This window comes from Sorex araneus, chromosome X (genome assembly GCF_027595985.1).
Source record: "Sorex araneus isolate mSorAra2 chromosome X, mSorAra2.pri, whole genome shotgun sequence".
In the NCBI taxonomy this organism is placed as follows: domain Eukaryota; kingdom Metazoa; phylum Chordata; class Mammalia; order Eulipotyphla; family Soricidae; genus Sorex; species Sorex araneus.
Window position 1 is genome coordinate 144,928,264 of NC_073313.1, and position 21,378 is coordinate 144,949,641.

At 44.3% G+C, this 21,378-nt stretch overlaps 1 protein-coding gene across 4 annotated transcripts in view; it reads right to left on the reverse strand.

Moving 5' to 3' along the window:
- Nucleotides 1-8,735: 8,735 nt before the first annotated feature.
- STARD8 (StAR related lipid transfer domain containing 8) overlaps nucleotides 8,736-21,378 on the reverse strand; it is a 30,165-nt gene continuing 17,522 nt past the window's right edge. The window contains exons 4-14 of one of the 4 annotated variants that reach the window (XM_055123351.1): nucleotides 20,738-20,801; nucleotides 17,638-19,012; nucleotides 14,972-15,145; nucleotides 13,848-14,007; nucleotides 13,229-13,427; nucleotides 12,670-12,880; nucleotides 12,282-12,396; nucleotides 11,795-12,019; nucleotides 10,658-10,875; nucleotides 10,396-10,572; nucleotides 8,736-10,249 (exon numbers count right to left, since the gene is read on the reverse strand). In XM_055123351.1, the coding sequence (XP_054979326.1) occupies nucleotides 10,132-10,249; nucleotides 10,396-10,572; nucleotides 10,658-10,875; nucleotides 11,795-12,019; nucleotides 12,282-12,396; nucleotides 12,670-12,880; nucleotides 13,229-13,427; nucleotides 13,848-14,007; nucleotides 14,972-15,145; nucleotides 17,638-18,923 (2,883 nt within the window). In that variant the 5' untranslated portion in view covers nucleotides 18,924-19,012; nucleotides 20,738-20,801 and the 3' untranslated portion in view covers nucleotides 8,736-10,131. Of the gene's footprint in view, nucleotides 10,250-10,388; nucleotides 10,573-10,657; nucleotides 10,876-11,794; nucleotides 12,020-12,281; nucleotides 12,397-12,669; nucleotides 12,881-13,228; nucleotides 13,428-13,847; nucleotides 14,008-14,971; nucleotides 15,146-17,637; nucleotides 19,013-20,737; nucleotides 20,802-21,378 lie in introns of all 4 variants that reach the window. The other 3 variants (XR_008627442.1, XR_008627443.1, XM_055123352.1) reach the window with 3 other exon arrangements.

Genomic DNA, 21,378 nt, shown 5'->3' on the forward strand with positions numbered 1-21,378 from the left:
GTCAACCTGTACCTGCGGGATGAGTGTATCAGTAGCCTGATGATTCCTTTAGACTTCCAAATACCCCCAAATTGCTGCTGTGCCTTTGGCCAGACCCCAACAACTTGGGCCAAGTTTGCCAAGAAATTAAAAGGCCAAAAGTTAGTTATGTGGGAGCCACATCCACAAACCACCTCTGGCTCAGCTATATAAGCTCATTTATTGGCCTTATTTCAGAGACACATAAATCTTAAAAGAGGCTAAAAGACATAGCTGGGGCCATGACTGAGATCTCCAAACCTGCTTAGATCAGGACTGGGCCTCCTCCCTCAAAGTCCCCAGTTTTCCAGTAGCTTGGCAATCACATCCACAAACTGCCCCTGGTACCATCTAATCGCATCAACGGCCAAGACCCAGAAACTATAAACTAAAGCTCCCAGAAGAGAACGACAACGAATTTCCTGTACATTATATTCTATACATAACAAGCAATATAAAACAAATCGTCTAGCATTGCCTTTTTGGCAGGTGTGAGTGGTGGTGGGACTGGTGTCAAAATATCAAATGTAACCGAAGTAGAGAGAGAGTATGGGAAAAATTGTCTGCCCCACAGGTAGGGTAAGAGTTGGAATGGGGGGGTACACTGGGGATTTTGGTGGTGGAAAATATGCACTGATGAAGGTATGGGTGTTTGATGATTGTATGACCGAAGCTCAAACATGAAAGCTTTGTAACTGTATCTCACGGTGAATCAATAAAAGGGGGGAAATAATAATAATAATAATAATAAAATTAAATTAAATTAAAATTCTGAATAAAAAATTTAATGTGGAGTTCATGCCCAATTCAATCAGCTTAATCAATGGCTGAATAAATAGCAGTACTCTAACATTATAAAAATAAAAAAGATAAAAAAAGAAATGTAATCATGAAATTTTTTAACTGTCTCACTGGTGATTCAACAAAAAAGAATACATTTTTATACTTTTATATTTTTATACTGTTCAGATATTCCCCTTTAAATTTTCTTTTTTTTCTCTGATTTTTTTAAAAAAAAATTTATTGAATCACCATGAGAACAGTGACAAAGCTTTCATGTTGGAGTCTCAGTCACACAATCATCAAACACCCATCCCTTCACCAGTGCACATTTTCCACCACCAAAACCCCCAGTATATCCCCCATCCCACCCCTATCTCTTCCTGTGTGGCATATAATTTCCACATTACTCTCTCTCTACTTTAATTAAATTCAATATTTTGATACTAGTTCCACCATTATTATTTGGAATTTTCCCCAAACACTCAGACCTGTCGAAAAGGCAACATTTGACAATTTGTTTTCCATTTCTGGTTATGAAAAGCACATGAAATCATGTGGCTGTGAGAATGGCCGCATGATCTTGGAATTCTAAAATTTTAATAATTAAGTCTGGAGATATTTCTGCCAAGAGCCGCTCAGTTCCGAGATTCATTTGTGTGTCTCTGGGGTCATGACTGTTAAGGAGCTTCCCTTTAAACTTTCTTATCACTCATACTAATTTTTTTTAATTTATTTATTTTTAATTAGAGAATCACCGTGAGGGTACAGTTACAGATTTATACACTTTTGTGCTTATACTTCCCTCATACAAAGTTTGGAACCCATCCCTTCACCAGTGCCCATTCTCCACCACCCGTAAACCCAGTGTCCCTCCCACCCTCCCCAATCCCATCTCCCCCCCACCCCACCCTGCCACTGTGGCAAGGCATTCCCTTCTGTTTTCTCTCTCTAATTAGCTGTTGTGGTTTGCAATAAAGGTGTTGAGTGGCCGCTGTGCTCAGTCTCTAGCCCTCATTCAGCCCGCAACTCCCTTCCCCCACATGGCCTTCGACTACAATGTAGTTGGTGATCGCTTCTCTGAGTTGACCTTTCCCCGGAACGTGAGGCCAGCCTCGAAGCCATGGGGTCAACCTCCTGGTACTTATTTCTACAGTTCTTGAGTGTTAGTCTCCCACTCTGTTATTCTATATACCATAGATGAGTGCAATCTTTCTATGTCCGTCTCTCTCTTTCTGACTCATTTCACTCAGCATGAAACTTTTCATGCCCATCCACTTGACTACAAAATTCTTGACCTCCTTTTTTCTAACAGCTGCATAGTATTCCATTGTATAGATGTACCAAAGTTTCCTCAACCAGTCATCCGTTCTGGGGCATTCGGGTTTTTTCCAGATTCTGGCTATTGTAAACAGTGCTGCGATGAACATACATGTGCAGATGTTGTTTCGATTGTACTTTTTTGCCTCTCTGGGATATATTCCCAGCAGTGGTATTGCTGGGTCAAATGGGAATTCAATATCTAATTTTTTGAGAGTCGTCCAAATTGTTTTCCAGAAGGGCTGAACCAGTCGGCATTCCCACCAGCAGTGAAGAAGGGTCCCTTTCTCCCCACATCCTCTCCAACAGCGGTTGCTTTTGTTCTTTTGGATGTGTGCTAGTCTCTGTGGTGTGAGGTGGTATCTCAAAGTTGTTTTGATCTGCATCTCTCTGATGATTAGTGATGCAGAGCACTTTTTCATGTGCCTTTTGGCCATTCGTATTTCTTCCTTGGTAAAGTTTCTGTTCATTTCTTCGCCCCATTTTTTTATGAGGTTGGATGTTTTCTTCTTGTAGAGTTCAACCAGTGCTTTATATACCATTGATATCAACCCCTTATCTGATGGGTATTGTGTAAATATCCTTTCCCATTCTGTGGATAGTCTTTGTATTCTGGTCACTGTATCTCTTGCGGTGCAGAAGCTTTTTAGTTTAATGTAGTCCCATTTGTTGATCTCTGTTTTTACTAGATTGCTTAGTTCCGTGTCACCTTTGAAGATACCTTTATCTTCAATATCGTGGAGGGTTTCGCCGACCTTGTCTTCAATGTACCTTATGGTTTGTGGTCTAATGTTGAGGTCTTTAATCCATTTTGATCTGACTTTTGTGCATGGTGTCAGGTCAAGGTCTAAACCCATTTTTTTGCATGTGGTTGTCCAGTTGTGCCAGCACCATTTGTTAAAGAGGCTTTCCTTGCTCCACTTCACATCTCTTGCTCCCTTATCAAAGATTAGATGGTCATACATTTGGGGTTGTGTGTAGGGATATTCCACCCTGTTCCATTGGTCTACGGCTCTGCCTTTGTTCCAGTACCATGCTGTTTTAATTGTTACTGCTTTGTAGTAAAGTTACTCATACTAATTTTTTAATCTGTAGGATTTACCAATTTCATGTAAACTTTAAAATATATTAGCACAAAATTAGTCATCGTATTCATTTTTAACTTAAATACCTCCAACAAAATCAATACATTGCTTTTAAAAACTTTAACTTTATCAACCTGTCATTGATTTATAATTTTGTGGAATTTCAGGAGAATAGTTCTATTCATCTCTATGTCTATGGGGATGACCACATACACACACACAAACACACACACACAAACAAAATTTTCCCTGGTATAGGATTTAAAAATCTCAGTAAGGGAACATCAAATACTAAAATTCATAGGAACTAAAGATTTTGTTTGTAGAATTGAGCTTATATATGTGGAGTTTAGGAGAGGTTCTTGGGACACTGGTGGAAAGAATCAGGTTCTCTGATGATGGGTGTTGGACCTATTATGCATGAAAAGTATGATCAACATTATTGTAAATTCTGGTACCACAATAAAAATGACTTTAAAATTTTTCAGTCTTTCTTCCAATGGATCAGGCTCTCTCTCCCCACCTTGCCAAGTATGAATCAAAGTCACAGCTGTGAGTAAACTAACAAGTTATTTTATGAGGAATGCTGATGAGCACCTTTTTCCAAGTGCACACCAAATGAAAGCTAAATGTTCATAAAAGGGAACATGTAGTTAGCAACCTGCAAATGCTCAAAGGCGCAAGCACAAATACACATGAGTACATGACATTTTGACCTGATGGCTTTGATAGATCTAGTTGTAAACTAGGAACATTTTGTTCTGACTGCTTTACTGTAGTGGATTTGACAAAAGACATTTTTATAAGTACAAGCTTTAAAAATGATTTTTATCATGTGCTCTTTGTAAAGGTCATCCCAGACTCACCAGTTAATTGCATTTGACTGATGATACCAGCTCTGAACTAGATTGGTGAAAGTCTCCAGACGTTCAGGAATCTAATCAGTTTATTGAAAGATTATAAAAATGCAATGGTTTTGGGCCAGAGAGATAGGGTGTTTGCCTTGCACATGATTGACCCAAGTTCTATCATAACCTACAATCTGTTATGGTCCTCCAGTACCACTCAGAGTGATCTCTGAGTGTAGAGTCAGGAGTAATCCCTGAGCACCACTGGCTGTGGCTCCCCCCAAGAGCAAAAAATCAGTTATTTCATACTATAGCCAAGACAACTGGACATAGTGTGATTTTGTTGCAAAAGAATGGTCCTCAGTATGTCCTGCTTACATACATGCAAGATAGCACAGGGCATACAGGCACAATTATCACACAGTGACACAGGGAAAAACACTCCAGATACAAGGATACACAGACACTCAAACAGACATACATGCAACTGTACAAATGCACAGGAGTCTCTAACATACGCTGATCCCATTTCTCACTTCCTGGTCATTCAGCTTGAGTTGGAAATGGTGGGCATATGCTTGTGAACCCAATATCCCCTGGAATCAGGATGTATGATAAATATTCCAGTTGTAGGAGAAGGGTAGAGGTAGGCTGTTGTAACCCTCCATAATATGGATACTGGATAAACTATTTTTCTGGGAATTGATGAAACTGATAAGGGTTGCATGGTCATTCTGTGGCCCAGCCACAAACATCTTGAAGTTCTCTTGAATATTTAAGTCACACACATGATCAGCTCACAAACTGGTCTGAAAAAACTTGTGGGGATACTGTTGTGATTGCCCTTTGCTGAGCCCTAAAAATGTTTCTCCTTAGCTACTTGGTGTCTAAGGAAGGAAGCTTCTCTGGCAGAAGATAGGGAGGGTTCCCAATACTCTGATGATCTGGGCACTGTGGAGAGAAAACAGAGAAGACAGCATTGGTTTCTGGGCTAAAATAAGTACCCATATGAGGGCTTCTAAACAGACCATATTGTCAGGAGACCGAATTACGAGTATGCATTCATCCTATAATTTGGGCCAGGCTCTATCATACTTTGTAGGGAGATACTCTCCTCATGGTAAAGTTCAAAAGTCATCACATGGGACCCTTCCACGGTCATTCTTCATCATTGGTAAGGGGTACCCACAGGTTAAGCTGACTATGCCATAGAGAAAGTGAGCCAGTTCATGGTACAGGCTCTCACCCCTTAACTCACTTCCCACAGGTTTAGGTGGAACCTTCTGTTCTCAGAATCATCACACTGTCCCTGACCTCCAATGGTTACAGGAATTATGTTCAGGTTTAGGGTGATGCTGCCCTTTCCAATCTTATTTTCCTAGTAGTTTTGGTAGTTTCTTCTACCGTGTCATCTATCGCAACACATCATCTCTTGTGGGACCAAGGAACTCGCAGAACTGTCATGCTGCCTGAGACCTGAAGAACCATTGTGAGGATCTGAGTAACAAGATTTAATGGCTCCAGGATGGGTATTGTCACCCATTTTAGAGGAAGAGGAAATATGGGTTTTTTTTTCTGTGTATTTTGTAGTTTTGGGTTTAACAGCTAAGTCTTTAATTGTTTTTAAGTTAATTTTTGTGCGTGGTGTTAAGTAATAAATCAGCAGTTCTTTTTCTTTTCTTCCTTTCCTCCCCTCTTTCCCTTCCTCCCTTTCTTACTCCTCCTCTTCCTCTTCTCCTTGTCTCTCTCTACAGTCTTCTTAGAAATAGTATCCTCTCTCAAATGCTTTCATTTAAAAACACTGGTCTGCAGGGTTTGGAGCAATAATAGAGCGAGTGGGGCATTTGCACGCTGCCAACCCGGGTTTGGTACCATCCCCATATGGACCCCTGAGCACAACTTAGAGTGATCCCTGTGCACAAAGTCAGCAGTCAGCCTTGAGGACTGCAAGGTGTTGCCCCCCCAAAACAAAACAAAACAAAACAAAACAGGTCTTCAGTAGGAAGCCTACCACAGTGGGGGCAGGATCAGGGAGGGAACACTGAGAACATGATAGAGGAAAATGACACTCTGGTGGAGGGTGTGGTGCTGTAAGGTTTTATGCATAAAATCTTATAACAGTTTTGTAAACCATAGTGCCTAAAATGAATTTTAAAAAATAAAATTAAAGCACAATAAAAACTTGATGGACAGAATAAATAAAAATATAAACCATTAGATATTGATATTAGAACTAAGTTTACATTACAAAAGAGATTTGAGGTAAATAAGTGTGTGTGTGTAAACATAGACACAACAAAAAACGCTGGTCAAATTGTCACATTGGTGTTCACACACCAGCATTGTTTAAATTATTTCTCGTCTATTCTCAAAATTGGGATACTTCAATTGTTTTCACAAAGGCAAGAGACATAGAGTACCTTTGCTCCACTTACAGAGCTGGCTAACAACCCAGGGAAAACAGTGAAATAGGGATTAAAACACATTAGGTTTGGACAACTAAACCAAGAAAAGAATGGAAGAAGGGAAATAAATGATTTGACAGCATCCCAATATGTTTGGGCTAAATAGGGTGAATATTGGGCTTGAGCAATGTGAATATTTATTGAGTCATACTTGTGTCAAATGTCACCAATTTGTTTGCCATCTGATGTTGCTAAATTTAAGAGAGCAAACCTATTTTCCCTAGGCTACTAGATATTTATTTGTGACAAATACAGATTTGATTGCAATGCCTACACTCTTACTCTCTAGCTGACTCCAAGTACCTTGGAAATTTCAGCTACAGCAACTTGACGAAGGAAAGCCTCTTCTTTTTCAGGGACAGTAGAACTGAGGAGACACTTTAACCCCCTGAAATTTTCTGGACTACAGGACCCATACTTGGTGCAACTTTAAGGCACTATATCTCTCTTTGGCTGGCTTATAGGTGGTACAAGTTTCCAGGGGTTCAGTATCCATTCTATTTTCTCCCAATTACTTTCATTGAAGTAATGTGGATTACAGCAGTTCCCTAATTCTTTTTTAAATTTGTTTTTCATTTTCAGTTTTTTTAATTTAAATTTTAATTAATTTATTTATTATTGAATCACCGTGAGATGGTTACAAAGCTTTCCTGATGGGGTTTCAGTCATAGTTTTCCAGCACCCATCCTTCTACCACTGTACATTTCCTTGCACCAATATCCTCCGTATCCCTCTTGCCAACCCCCTCAACCCCCAGCCTACCTCTATGGCAAGAACTTTTCTTCTTTGTCTCTCTCTGTACTTTTTAGACACTATGGTTTGCAATACAGATACGGAGAGGCCATTTACCAACTTTCCGCACACATCTCCCATCCAGAGCAATCCCTTCAAAACATCATTGTCAAAATAGTCCCTGCTCTATCCCAATTGCCCTATCCCCCAGCCCTGGAAGCAGGACTAAATCCTTTTTCACACTTGCAATTCTACTTTCAGTAAATTGTCAGTAATCCTTCACCACTATCCCAAGGTTTCTTCCCCTCTCCCTTCTTTGTAGCATCAGTTTGCTGTTTTGTTGGGCATGGTTTATTTCCATGGGACTATCTAATCCACTCCTGCGTTTATATTACACATATGAGAAAGATAATCCAGTATTTTTCTTTTCCCACCTTACTCACTTCACTAAGCAAAATACGCTGCAATTCTATCTACACAGAAGCAAACGGCAGGATTTCATTTTTTTTCCAATCAATCACTTTTATAGCTGAGTAGCATTCCATTATGTATATCTAGCACAATTTATTTATCAACTCATCTGTTGTTGGGCAATGGAGTTTTCTTCAGATATTGATTATTGTCAATAGCAATACAATTAAATAGAACTGTGCATATGTCCTTGTCGAATAATGTGCTAGTGTTCTTAGGGTCGATGACTAGGAGGTCAGTTTTTTTCTAGGTCATATGGAAGTTATATTCTGACTTTTCCCTTTTTGCGGGGAGGCAAGTTGTGCCACACCAGGCTGTTCCAGGGCTTGCTCCTGGCATTCTGCTCAGTGATAACTCCTGGAGAGGCTCAAGGGTCCATATGAAGTGTTGGGATTGAAGGCAGGTCAGCCACGTGTAAGGCAAGCACCATACCCACCGTACTATCTTCCTGGTTCTTATTCTGAGTTTTGTGATTGTCGACCCCATTTTTCATAGAGGTTGAACCAGACAATAGTCCCAGTAACAGTGATACTCTTCACTTTTCATCCTCCTATGTAGCAGAAGGAAGGAGGCCAGCATAGCTAAAGATACATTCTCCTATTTCTAATTTCCAGATGCCTAAGGACATTTTTGTAGGTGGCTTAGATCTAGGATCCTGGCTAGGTAAGCAATGGGAAAGTTTGTGGCTTCTCACCAAAGAGAATCTCACATCCTTCTCAGACTCTTGCCTCACTCACTCTTAAATCACTCCCCAAAAGAAGAATTAAACGACTTCCTCATTATTTCTGTGACCTCCTCCTGAGTCCTCTGCAAGTAACTCTGATAGCCTTCTGTCTTGTGATACTAATACCTGGTTATAAGAGATCCTCAGTTCAAACTTTAGAGCAAACAAAGAAAACAAAACAGCCAGAGGACACACAATATTTTATTGTTCTGCTTAGGGTCTCATGTAACCTGCTCTCCACCTCCCCCTCTCATCATAAGTACCCTGCCCCTCCAACTTTTTACTTCCTTGTCCCACCCACCCACAGATTATATACATTTATGAGATAATGTATGAGTGCACATATGAATATATATTTTTATCTCTACATGCATACTGGCTGTACAATATATGTACAAATATGCTGTCTGTATACTGTCGTCCCATTGTTCATCGATTTGCTCAAGCGTGAAACCAGTAACGTCTCCATTGTGAAAATTGTTGTTACTGTTATTGGCATACCTTTAGCTTGCCAGGCTCTGCCATGCAGGCGGGATACTCGGTAGCTTGCCGGGCTCTCCGAGAAGGACGGAAAAATTGAACCTGGGTCAGCCGCTTACAAGACAAATGCCCTACTTACTGTACTATATAGCACATAACATGTACAAATATAACAGGTCAAAAAAATCACAAAGTCTTCTAGAACGCACCCCACTCTAGTTTTCAGCCTAAAGGTTGCTAAAACACCTTGAATTTCCATATGAATGAAGATGACAACTGAGTGGGATAGATCAGATTTGATCTTCTGACTGAAATGTTACTAGATTTTTCTATCTAGCTGGTCAGCTTTATGTGCCAGGGGTCGGGTATTTGCTTGAAGAAAAGAAGAAAACTTAATATCAACCTGCTATCAAGAACAGGATAAGCAAGAAAGAAGATGAAGACACAAAAATGTGTCTTCTTGTCATCATAACTGCGTTTGTTTCTGCACTATGAGAGCCTTTCTGTTTACTCTCCAAAGATGGCAATGCATGGTCTAAGGCTTTATGGGACCTCAGGGGGTGTCAGAAAAAATATAGAGCCCCAGTCAGGCAAGGGACTAGTTTGTCAGTGTCTTCAGATGTGAGAAAGGAAGGGTCCCCACTCTGAGATCACAATCTCAAATTGTCATGTCAGCTCCAAGGAGCACATTAGTACCCACTCAGTAAGTAAGCCTAGAATATTTATAAAAATGGAACAGTTTGTGGGTGACTTAATGTGTGGTCTGCACCCCATCCCCATCTTCTCCAGGCCAACTCTTCTGGAAAAGGCAGTTCAGACCCAAAGTTGGGCTCAAAGGAGTGACCAGAATCTCCTGTCAAAGGAACCACAACACTAAAACATGATGTTGTGGCTTCCTGGTATGACAAAAAGCTAGAAGTACAAGTGTTCTCTCCCTCTCTTTTCTATGCATGTGGGAAAACCCTCAGTGTTTAGCAGCAGCGGAGAAATCCATCCCCCCCTCTCAGGAGGATGAACAACGCGTGGCGGGGGGAGATACAGCTGGAGTGGCGAGGATATATTGAAATTCTCTTCTCCATTTTATGGCAAAGGATCCATAGGAACTAAGGTGGACAGGCAGCGGGGGTTGTGTAGACCTGACTCTGTTCCTAGGCCTCTCTTATATGGTAAAAGTAGGAGCCAAAAAATGCCTGGTGCCAGGCTAAGGCTCACGGATTTTTCTCAGGGTCAGCAGCCTGAAGGGTGAGGAAGGAGTCCCGGATCTTTGCCACTTCCATGGCACACAGGTGCCCAAAGACTTTGTTGTACCAGTCAGGAGAACGGCCTCTGGAGAAACAGAAGCAGGCAGACATGAACAATGCATTACTTGCTGAGCCTTTGCCAGGATGTAGGGGAGAAATAAGGGATTTCCTCAGCCTTCAGGGATTGAGGGCAGAGGTGGGGAAGAGGGAAAAACTAAGGGTACCTGGTACCTGAGGTCAGCACGACAGATATGAGTGAGTCTGGAGTGGCCCAGGCCACAAGGCTCCATGAGGTACTGGGAAATCAGCATCAGGGCCCGTACCCCTGACTCTGGCACAGGTTGATCAGGATCCAGGGACTGGGAAACCAGCAGGCAACCCCCACGAGGCAGATCAGAGCGCCACATTCTGTGAGGAGGGGGCACACATTGAGATTCCTGTTGCTTACGCCACCCTACCTCTGTAGTTTCCCGAGCATATTAGAGTTTCTCACCGGAGCACCACAAAGTCACGACAGGGATGGGGTGCCATGCTATCAGTGACATAGTGGTACAATTCCACACCTGGCATCAAGGCTTCCAGCACCTGAGCCCGCAGCAGGTCCTCATCCCAGAGGGCCCGCTCCCGTAGGACACGGTGTAGCACCTCAGCTGGGGGAGCTGCCACCTCTGTGGATGCCTTCCACACACGCAGGGGGTGCCCATCTGGTGCCTGCGAACCATGGAAATGAGGACAAGGTGTGGCTGTCAGTGCCAGGGAACTCCTACTCCATGTCCCAGTTCCGACCTACCCTCACTGCAGTCAAACAAGCAATCCCTGTGTTCCTAGTTCCTTCTCTCCATTCCAATTTTTTGTTTCTCCTCCTGTTTAAGAACACACAGATGTAACAAACCAAATTTTTTCTGAGACCTTCTAGTCCCTACCACAAAATAGCACAGTGCTTGACATTTCTGGAAGTGAGCAGGAAGAGAAGACACAATAGCACTGAGGGAACTCACCACATAGTGTGGAAGGTAAAAATATGCACAGCAACATAAGAAGCCATTTGCTGAGCCTTTTGTATGTATCAGACACTGTTGGAACCTCCCCCCACTATCCTCTAAGGAGACTTACTATGACTAAATTACACATGGAAAACATTAAGCCTGCAGGCTTACTCAGAATTCAAAATAGAACATAGCTTGTACCAGAAGAAGCACAGAGAACAGTCATCTCCAGTCTTGACCATGGCAGGAGACTGACTGAAGGAATGGGGAGGAATGTTGAGTTGGAACATCAAGTAGCTGGGGACAGGTTAGTCCAGGTAGCATTAGCAGAAACACCAAGATATAAATATAAAAATCTCCATGACTGTCATAAGGAAATGTGGAAGGCAAGCTTCTAAAAGTAGTGATCATCTAGAGCACAGCTTTAAGAAGATAATTTCAGTAGGAGATCCAAAGAGAGATCCCTTGATCTCATGATGTTCTCATTCCTTAAGGCATATACTCTGATTTCAGATGTTCTCCAGCTGTTAAGCCAATTCACAAACAGGTTTATAGGTAGTTCTTTCCATTCATATCCTGTATTTCCTTTCCTTTGCCACACCCTCTCCCAACCCACTGGCAACTGTGGACAGAGTAGCACTCACCATCCTACAGGCCAGATCTGTGTTCTGGGGCCCTGGAATGCTTATCCAGCCCTTGAAGCACTCAGCAGCATCATGTAGCAGTTCCTGGATACTCTCCTCCATGTAGAGACTCAGACTTATTCCAGCAGCACGTGCCTGCCGCAACTCAGCCAGGGCTGGCCCTGGAGGCCTAAGCTCAGCTGCACTGTAGGAGCCACAAAGTTGCAGCACCATATCCTGGGGAACCTGGGAGAGAATACAGAGGGCTGAGGCCACTCTGGGCAGTCACAGATCCTCAGTTCTAGAACCCACAGAGTCTTTCAGGCTCATGTTGAGAGACATTGCTACTGCAGAGAGGTTCATAAGAAACCACTTGAGGAAACAGTTTGAAGTAGGAGTCTAAGGGGTATGTGCCAAGCTACAACATATCCAGAGTTGGAATGCAAAATTCACGTCTCATGGATCCTTGGCATCTTGAAAGGAGGCTCTGTGTCCTGGAGTCACTCACCTGGAAAAGTTTCTTGCAGTCACTGATCATGTGTGATAAACCCTGAGTGGCAGCCATGTTCTCACTCATATCACTGGGATCTGGACGACCAACCAGGCTTCGTTTGTTCTTTATTCTAGAGGGAAGAGCCCGGAGGAGAGGATGGCACGGGTGTGCCAGATGATTGATAGACAAGCTTGCAGCTCCTCAGAAATCAGCTTAGCAGAAATGATCACAAAAGGATATAGTACCCCTTGGAAAGCACAGCTTCCAGTTGCCTCTGAGAATTCTAGCTGACCCCTTGTGGTCATGTATGATAACTGCAGTGCCAGCCATGAAAGGCCTATAGTATGCTGGGGACCAAACCTTCCCTCCCTGCCTGGACCTCCCAGGTCCTGCTGTGCTTCACCTGGCTGAGGAGTTATCCTTTTTTGAAAAGTTGAGGTGGAAGATGGATGGCGCCAGGCACACTGCTAGGTTCCCAGCTGTCATCTGGTTTGTCTCTGCAGAGGCAATGTCACTTAGGAAGTAGAGCAGGGTCTGTAGCACCTCTCGGTTCTCATCAGGGAGCAGCAAGGTGGCAGCTTGCACTGCTGCCAACCACTGATCCTTGGGAAGGACTGTTAGGAAGAAATAGAAAAAGTACTTCCTTATTCCCCTAGATCTTATAATGTTATTCTGCTACCAGAAATGTGTGAGCATACTAGATCTAGCCCTGCTAATGTACACTATAACCCTAAGGAAGTCGCTGCCTTTCCTCAGGGCTTCAAGTCTATCTTTCCACATAATAGGTTTGGGGAAATTAGCAAATTATCTCTCTCCAATGGCCTTTCCACCTCCACAAGGTAAGTGCCCCAATAAGCTCACAGGTATCGTTCCAATGCCTGTACCATGTTCATATACAAGCCTCAGAATTCAGGGAAGTTGAGAATGGGAGCAGGTTATTGGGGACAGGTGCAGCAACTCACACTGGTAGATATTCAGGAAAGTGGTGGTGAGCTTGCTGGTGAAAATAGGCTCAGGCAGGTCCCGGAAATACTGCTTTAGTAGGTCAGCCACATCATAGGCTGACTGACCCTCATAGCAGACATGGTCAGGGGAGGTCTCATTCATTTGGCGTAGGTTCTGGATCCTGGACTTCACCCCAGACTTTCGGAAGATGCCCACCTGGCACATGCAAAGAAGAGAGACATATGGGGGTGGGAGTGAGACTGTTGAGGTCAGAGTACAGAGTGCAGACTGTTCTCTGATACACCCAAGATGGTCAGGATTTCTGCTCCCACTGGGTATGGGAGGACAGAAATGGAAAAAAGAAAAAGAAAGGGTGTTATAGCTTTGGGGCCATGGCAAAATTTGACTTTTGTGGAGATGCATAGGAAAAGGTGAGCTTAGATGAAAGTTAGATGAGTACTACAGAGCTTTGATTGATTTGGCATGAAGCTGGGCAGAAGGAAATATCAAGTCTATGCTTGCTGGACTATCCTCAGGACAGAGAGATTTCTGGTGGGGCATCCAAACCCAGGAGAAGGAACAGAGTCCTGATTTCAGTCCCCCAGTATCATTTCCTTTGTCCATAGGAGGCCTCACCTGGTCAAGGCACTGACTACGCAAGTAATGCATGGCTTGTTGAATGCTCTGAGGCAAAGGTTGGCCTGTGCGCTGCACATGGATCAGTGGTGGAACCCCAAACACATATCGGCCCCTGTAGTCTGGAATTTTGTGCCTCTTCATGAACTTGGGCACTGACCTGTATGGGATAATAAAAAAATAGATAGAGACGGGCTAGGCTTGGGGACTGTTGGATACTGTTCTCAGTTGTGGGGTGGCTCACACAATAATGAATAAAAGTAGAAATATATAATACCCTCTAAGTCAACATTCATTGAGCACCTGTTCTGGTCTTATTTGTAGGAACACAGAGGAGTACAGGGAATTCTCCATCTAGTCAAGGAGATAATGGTGACAATATATGGGGACAACAGTAGAAGTGGGCCAAGAACTTAGGATAAGAAACATGAGGGAGAGGAAGCTTCAGAGAGGAGGTAGAAACTCAGCAGGCTCTTGGGGAGTACATAGTTGTAGGACCAGAAAAACTATGAGGAGAAAATGTGAAAGGCATTTCAAGCAGAAAGAATGCCAAGGGCAAAGCAAAGAGAAGGATAAAAGATCATGGTGTATTCAACAAAGAGCTTATAAGCCTATAAGCTAGCAAAAGCCTATAAAGTAATATTGAATAGGTCTGGCAAGCTAAAGGGCCTTACAAATAGACCAGGGACAGAACAAAAAAGGTCATGATCAGAAGGAATCTGAACATTTGACAATGAGAAGTCAGTCACAGATAGTTGTTTATCAGGAGAGTGACTCCATTTTGCATTTGGGATAAAGGAGATACAGCTAGAGGACCTATGTTCTCCTCTTGTGTCTCTTTAGATACGGGGTACACATGCTAATCTGGATCTCATGTGCACCCCAACCCACAGATACTCAAAACCATGCCAACCTGTTGGGCCACAGCCAGTCCAGTCTACAGTCATGAAATGCCAGTCAGCTGGTCTACAGGTTCTGTTGCTTGTACCTACCTTCTAGAGATGAGCCTCCCAGGACCCTGAATGGGGACAGGTAGTGAGCCAGAAACTGAGTTAACATAAAAAAGAGAAAAGAAAGAAACTGAGTGAACAGCTCCCGAAAGATATTTGTTTAGGAGCACTCACCAGACCCAGCCCTGTTTGTGAGGGACTGTGTATTTCTCCATGAAAGCAGTGAGCCGTAGCAGAGAGCCCTTGTGAAGGAGGTGGATCTGGCCTGCAAACTGCCGGTTAATCTCTAGAGACTCTGAGTTGAGGCTGGGACGATGAGAGTTTTGGAAACTGTGCCAACGGAGCTTCCTAGAGAAGAGCAAGGAACGTGAAGATGGTCAAGCAATCAAGTTTGGGTAAAGTTTACTAAAGGTTGTGTGGAGTACTAGAAATAGTACATGGATGAAGGTATTTGCTTTGCACATGGCAGGCCCTGGTTTAAATAACAGCACCACATGACTCCCCACACATCACCAGGAGTGACCTCTGACCACAGAGCAAGGAGTAAGCACTGAATACTACTGGATATTATCCAAAATGCGAGGAAAGAAAGAAAGGAGGAAGGAAAGAGGAAGGAAGGAAAGAAAAAAAGAAAGAAGGAAGGAAGGAAGGAAGGAAGGAAGGAAGGAAGGAAGGAAGGAAGGAAGGAAGGAAGGAAGGAAGGAAGGAAGGAAGATAACAAGGATAGAGGATAGAAAGAAGGAAGGGATGGAGAGAGGAAGGAAGGAAGGAAGGAAGGAAGGAAGGAAGGAAGGAAGGAAGGAAGGAAGGAAGGAAGGAAGGAAGGAAGGAAGGAAGGGGATAGGGGAAAATGTTGTGTTTTGGTTTCTTTTTTGCCTCCTAAAGGAGGAAAAATATGCAGGGAAGGAGACATACTCTCAGTATTGCTACTGGGCCCTGAGAGGAAAAGCTGTCAGTAAGCAGGAACAGACATTATCCGTTCTAAAACTGCTATAGAAAGGCTGGACTGAATGGAAAAGTCAGGAGTAGAGACCATGTACTCTAACAATCTTAATTTACACGTGGGATACACAGGCCCAAAGAAGAGTTACAATTTATTAAAGGCCACAGTAGAGGCAGATCCAAACCTAAAATTTTGGACTCTGGAATCCTTTATACTTTCCATATCAATCCTGGAACTGGAGATAATCTCCTCATCAGCCAGACTCCGCGCCAGGCTGTTTTCACTCAGAGCGCCCCAGAGGGGGGCGGGTGAGAGCCCTCTCCCCCACAAGGGACTCAGTCCCAACAGCTGACCTCCACAACCCAACCGCTGCCACGCTCCAAGCCGCTTTCCACATGCTCGGGCCGAGCCTCACGCATGAGTGAAGTCCCACAGAATCCAGGTAATGCGGAACTTTATGACCTTGGACTCTGTGCTCTACAGGATCTGGGAGCAGAGATCCTCTGCCTGCTTTCCCAAGTCTCCGGAGGCCCAGGGGTCATGCCCATAAGCCACCTCCTGCCGGTGGCAGACAATATCCTTAATCATCCACCGTCCAGAACTCACAACTGCTTCTCCCAGAAGGGAGCATAAAATGAAGCTCCCATAACCATGCCACCAGACACCGCACCAGGCTGTTTTCACTCAGGGCACCCCAGAGGGGGATGGGTGAGAGCCCTCCCACCCCAAGGGACCCAGCCCTGGCAGCCTACCTCCACAACTCAATAGCTGCTATGCTCCAGGCAGCTTTCCACATAGACGGGCCGAGCTTCACGTATGAGTGAACATATTCCTAAACTGACACATCATACAACACTCCCTACTCATTTTCCATAATTACCACACCATATTTGATTGGAGGCAAGATGGCGCCGACACCACTTGAACCCCTCGCGCTCTCCCGAACACGGTTCACCATCTCACATTAGACAACATGTGGCTCAGCACACCAGGCAAGGAACTCTACGTGTGATCCCTGCTGGAACTCTATGCGTGATTCCTGATGGACATTGCCAGTTGTTTTGCAAGATTCGGACAGAATGGCACAGAGAAACTGCAGTGGCAGCCTCAGCATCACCACCTGCCCGAGCCAGGCCAAGTCACAGTGCTGTTGGACATAAAGCTGTGGCTGCAGTTTGCGCAGTGGCTCATCCACTGTGGGGTACTGTCAACCAACCACTGGGTGACCTGGGACTCAGCACAGGTGTTCGACGTGGCATAAACCCTCCGCAATAGGGTCCTGCTCTGCCAGCTGCTCAACAACCTCCGGGTGCACTCCAGCAACCTCAAGGAGATCAACCTGAGGCCGCATATGTCCCAGGTGCTGCCCAGAGATGCAGGCAGGTGTGTGTTCGTCAGTGTGCAGATCCTTACACCATGCCAGTAAACCAAAAGCTTACATTTGGTAGACTGGGAACACCTGTTAAGGCGATTAGAGGCCGCCCCAAAAGCCTCTGTCCCTCTCGGAGAGCCCAGCAAATTACCAAGAGTACCCCACCCTCATGGCAGAGCCTGGCAAGCTACCCATGGCATACTCAATATGCCAAAAACAGTAACAATGGTCCTCATTCCACTGATCCTGAAAGAACCCCCCAATACGCCATCGGCTACACTAGCACGTGACAGGGATAAATGGAGACATTACTGGTGTTCGAGCAAATCGATGAACAATGGGATGAAGGTGATACAGTGATACAGTGATCCTGGAACTGGATGCCTGGCGGCCATCATTAAAGAAGCTGCCCCCAATCCTCATGACTAGAAATTGATTTGACCCAGGAAGATGGGAAGAAAGGAGAGAGTGGGGCAGAAAAAAAAAAAGTGATGACAGAGTTCCCTACTCTGCTCACAGCCGTACCTGCAGGGTCTGGTAAGTGAAGCCCCAACACCTGAATCTCGCCGTTCATGAGGTACTGATGCCTGAATACCAGCCAGGGACCCTGCAGCTTCAGTCTCATTCATGGAGTTTCTACTGCTGTCCAGTTCACTCGAGGAAGCCACAGTATCAGAAATGGAATGTCCCTCTTCCATAGATAGGCTGGAGGCAGAAGTTGGTTCCCCACATGAAATCACCTCCTGCCCCTTATCCTGCACCTGGTCACCATATTCAGGCTCTGTCTGTGTTTGAAATTCAGCCTCAACTGGGGCTTGATCCAGGATTACTGCTTTCACAATGTCCTGATCCAGAACAAAGGATTCTCTGTGATCCAGAGCCTCCACCTGGACCACAGTCTGATCTAGGCCTTTGACCTCAACTGTGGTGATTTCTGTTGATGAAGTGGCTTCTTCTTCCTCATGTTTTTCTTCCGTATCTCCAGACCTCAGATCTGGGCACATGGCCTGTGACCAAATCTGTATGCATTGCTGAAGCGCCCATACATGCTGAAGAATGTCATCTAAGTGAGTGTAGCTGCCCACAGCCTCTTCATGTTCCCCTTCGGTCCCCAACAGTGCAGGTTTGGCAGTACACAGCTCAGGTAAGTTGTCGTAGATGCTGGCATGGCTACCTGTGGAGTCACAGGAGCCTCGACGTCCTTCATAGTCACAGTGCCTACCTGGCTGCCAATGTCTAAGGTAGTGTCTCTCATCAAGACATATACTCTCAATGGAGAGGGAGCGAGGGAATGTTCCTGGTTTGTGGTCCCTGGGTACCTGCACTAGGCAGCCACTTTGGTTTGCCTGTTGAGGATGCTGGAATGTAGCCACAGACCAGGTGCCCCAGACTCTCTTAGTCTCATGGCCATTGCCACCAGTTAAAGTGGCTGCCCGGTTCTTGGCCTTATGAAATCCAGCTGAGAGGAAGCCATGGCAATTATGGAAAGAGGAGGATTTGGTTGCCTTTTCCAAGATAGCTGGGCTACACTTGGATTCTGCTTGCCGAATGCCACCCTTTTCCTTTCGCCTTAGAGATTCAAGGTGCTTGAGGAAACTACGGGAACGGTGTTTCTTGGCTTTTTTCTGAAAACCGTCTTGGCCGTGGGTTTGGTCACTAGAAGTGGAGACATGATCTATCAAGGGTAGGTCTGTGGGTTGGGATGCAGATAGGCTCACAGTGATGGCTGGCAAGGAGGTGACACTAAGCTCAGTGAAGACACTCTCACAGCTGGAGGTCACTGGCAGAACAGGACTCGGTGGGGCCAGCATGTCAGAGAAGCCCACTAGTGCTTACTTCATCTCTGAGAGACCCACTGGTTGCTGATGATACAATGCTCTTCCTCTTCTGGGTCTTCATTCTAGGGAGAAGGTCATAGGATCAGGTTAAAGAAGTCCAAACCAGAAGCCCTTACTTATGTAGAGCTTTGACTGCAAACCCTTGCAGGAGTTTGAGGTAAAGGGACCCACTTTCAAATTGAGAATATATCCTAGATCAAGGATCTGTCTCTAGAAGTACCAGAGAAAGCCAGGAGTCATACATGGAGCACAGATGAATGGTAGTTCTTCTGATTAATCTTTCCCTGCCTGTTGAGATGCACAAAAGGGAAAATTGTTGACCAAGGCTGCACTAAGTTGGGGCTGGGGAGATAATACAGTTGTTAGCACTTGCCTTGCATGTGCCCAACCTGGGTTAGATTGCTAGCATCCCATATGGTCTCTTGAGCATTAGCAGGGGTAATTGCTGAGTACAGAGCCAGGATTAACCCCTGAGCATCAGCTGGTGCGACAAAAAATAAAACTAAAAAAGCATGTCATGGTAAGTCAGTGCCAGAGCCTGAACTGAGAGCTCTTAACTTTCTTTCCTCAGTAGCAAGTCTCTCCCGGGCTTCTGAGATACAATTTTAGATTAGAATCATATAATGCCAGAGCTAGAACAGATTTGATGTTTTTGGTTTTATCTCTTACCAAGTTGGAAAAACTCAGGCCTATAGGAAAGAAGAAACTAGCCTAAAGTCACTCAGTTGTCAGTGGAAGTGCTGAAACCACATCCAAGAGGTCTCATTTACAGTCCAGAGCACTTGGCTAACTACTAAGACTTCAGGCCTCTAGTGGAGAAAGTCTAAGAGAAATGTACAAAGCTGGGGCTGGAGCGATAGCACAGCAGGTAGGGCATTTTCCTTACACATGGCTGACCTGGGTTCAATCTCCAGCATCCCATATGGTCCGCCAGCACCACAAGGAGTGATTCCTGAGTGCAGAGCCAGGAGTAACCCCTGAGCATCACCGGGTGTGACCCAAAAAGCAAAAAAAAAAAGAACCAAAATGTACAAAGCCTGATTCCAGGGAAGAATGGAGTCATTGGCTCATATGTCTAGAGTTATGTTAAGACCTCTATTTCTCTTGGTTTCTGCAATCCCAGAGTAGTAGTGCATAAGGTTTTGGAGATTAGTGGTGGCACACCCAATTCATTGTAGAAAATGAAGGTTACAGGATAGGATCTTGTAGGAATAAAGTTTGGATGCTGAGTCTCATTCCATACATGTTATAATCCTTCCACTATATTTTTAAGTCTCTCCACCCAAGATTAAAACTTTTGCTGCCACAGAAAAAGTAGTGAAAGCAGATAGCTTTCCTTGATGAAGGTCTATCACTATGTCAAGTTATTAGTAGATCTAGAAAGAAGATGAAGACAAGAGAGTAGTGCAATAGGTAAGGTGTTCGCCTGGTACATGGGCAACACAGGTCCAATCCCCAATAGTCCATGTGGTCCTCTAGGAACTTCCAGGAGTGATCCTGGAGCATAGAGCCAGGAGTAGGGCCATAGAACCACGTGATGTACCCCCCAAAAAACAACAAACAGAAGGGATATGATCTGAGAGGAACTGGTGAGACCATTGCCAATGTATTTGTTCTCACATTTAAGCCTTACAGAGTCTCATATATCACACTTCCAAGCTGGGGCAAGGCACTGCTCAAGGAATCCCCATCTTCCAGATATTAGAGTAATTTTCACAAATGGTTTGTATATGTTCCGGGTCCAGTGTGGTTCACAGACCATGGACCACATCTTTGCTATGGCTTACCTGCTCGCATTGAAAATGAACTTCCAGCTTCATTGAAGCACAATTGTTTGAGATCATCAGTGTTCTACAAGGAAATATATCAGTGTTCACCAAGGGTTCAATCCCTAGAGTCTTGTATAATCTACCATGACATCTCCAAGATACTAACCCCTACTTTACATATACAGATTTACAAAAATTTCTCCAGGTTCAAATTTTCTGAAGGTTTCCAGGCCATTTGCATGCTGATAAGATTATGGTTTTTGCTCCAGAAATTTATATGTGTGTACACAAATCACTATAGAGTTGTGACAAGTTAAAGAACAGAGTAGACAGACCAGGCACACAGGGCAAGTAACTTCCATGAACAAAATGGAGTACAGTTAGAGAAGTCTTCCTGGAGGATATAAGTGGGATTTGGATGGAGAGAAAAGGGAAATGATAGAAGTCTGTTACAAGGTCGAGGGTCTATAAATAGACCAGTTAAGGTATGAGAAGGGAATTGAGACTGATAAAGGTAGTTCAAAACCAAATTGTAAGAGGATTCAAGTGTCATGTCAAGAAAATTTTGGATTTTCCCCTGAAGGTAGTGACACAACTTAAGCAGAGGTGCACCCACTGGGAGGCTGACTCTAGTGGATATGGAAAGTTTGGAGCAGATG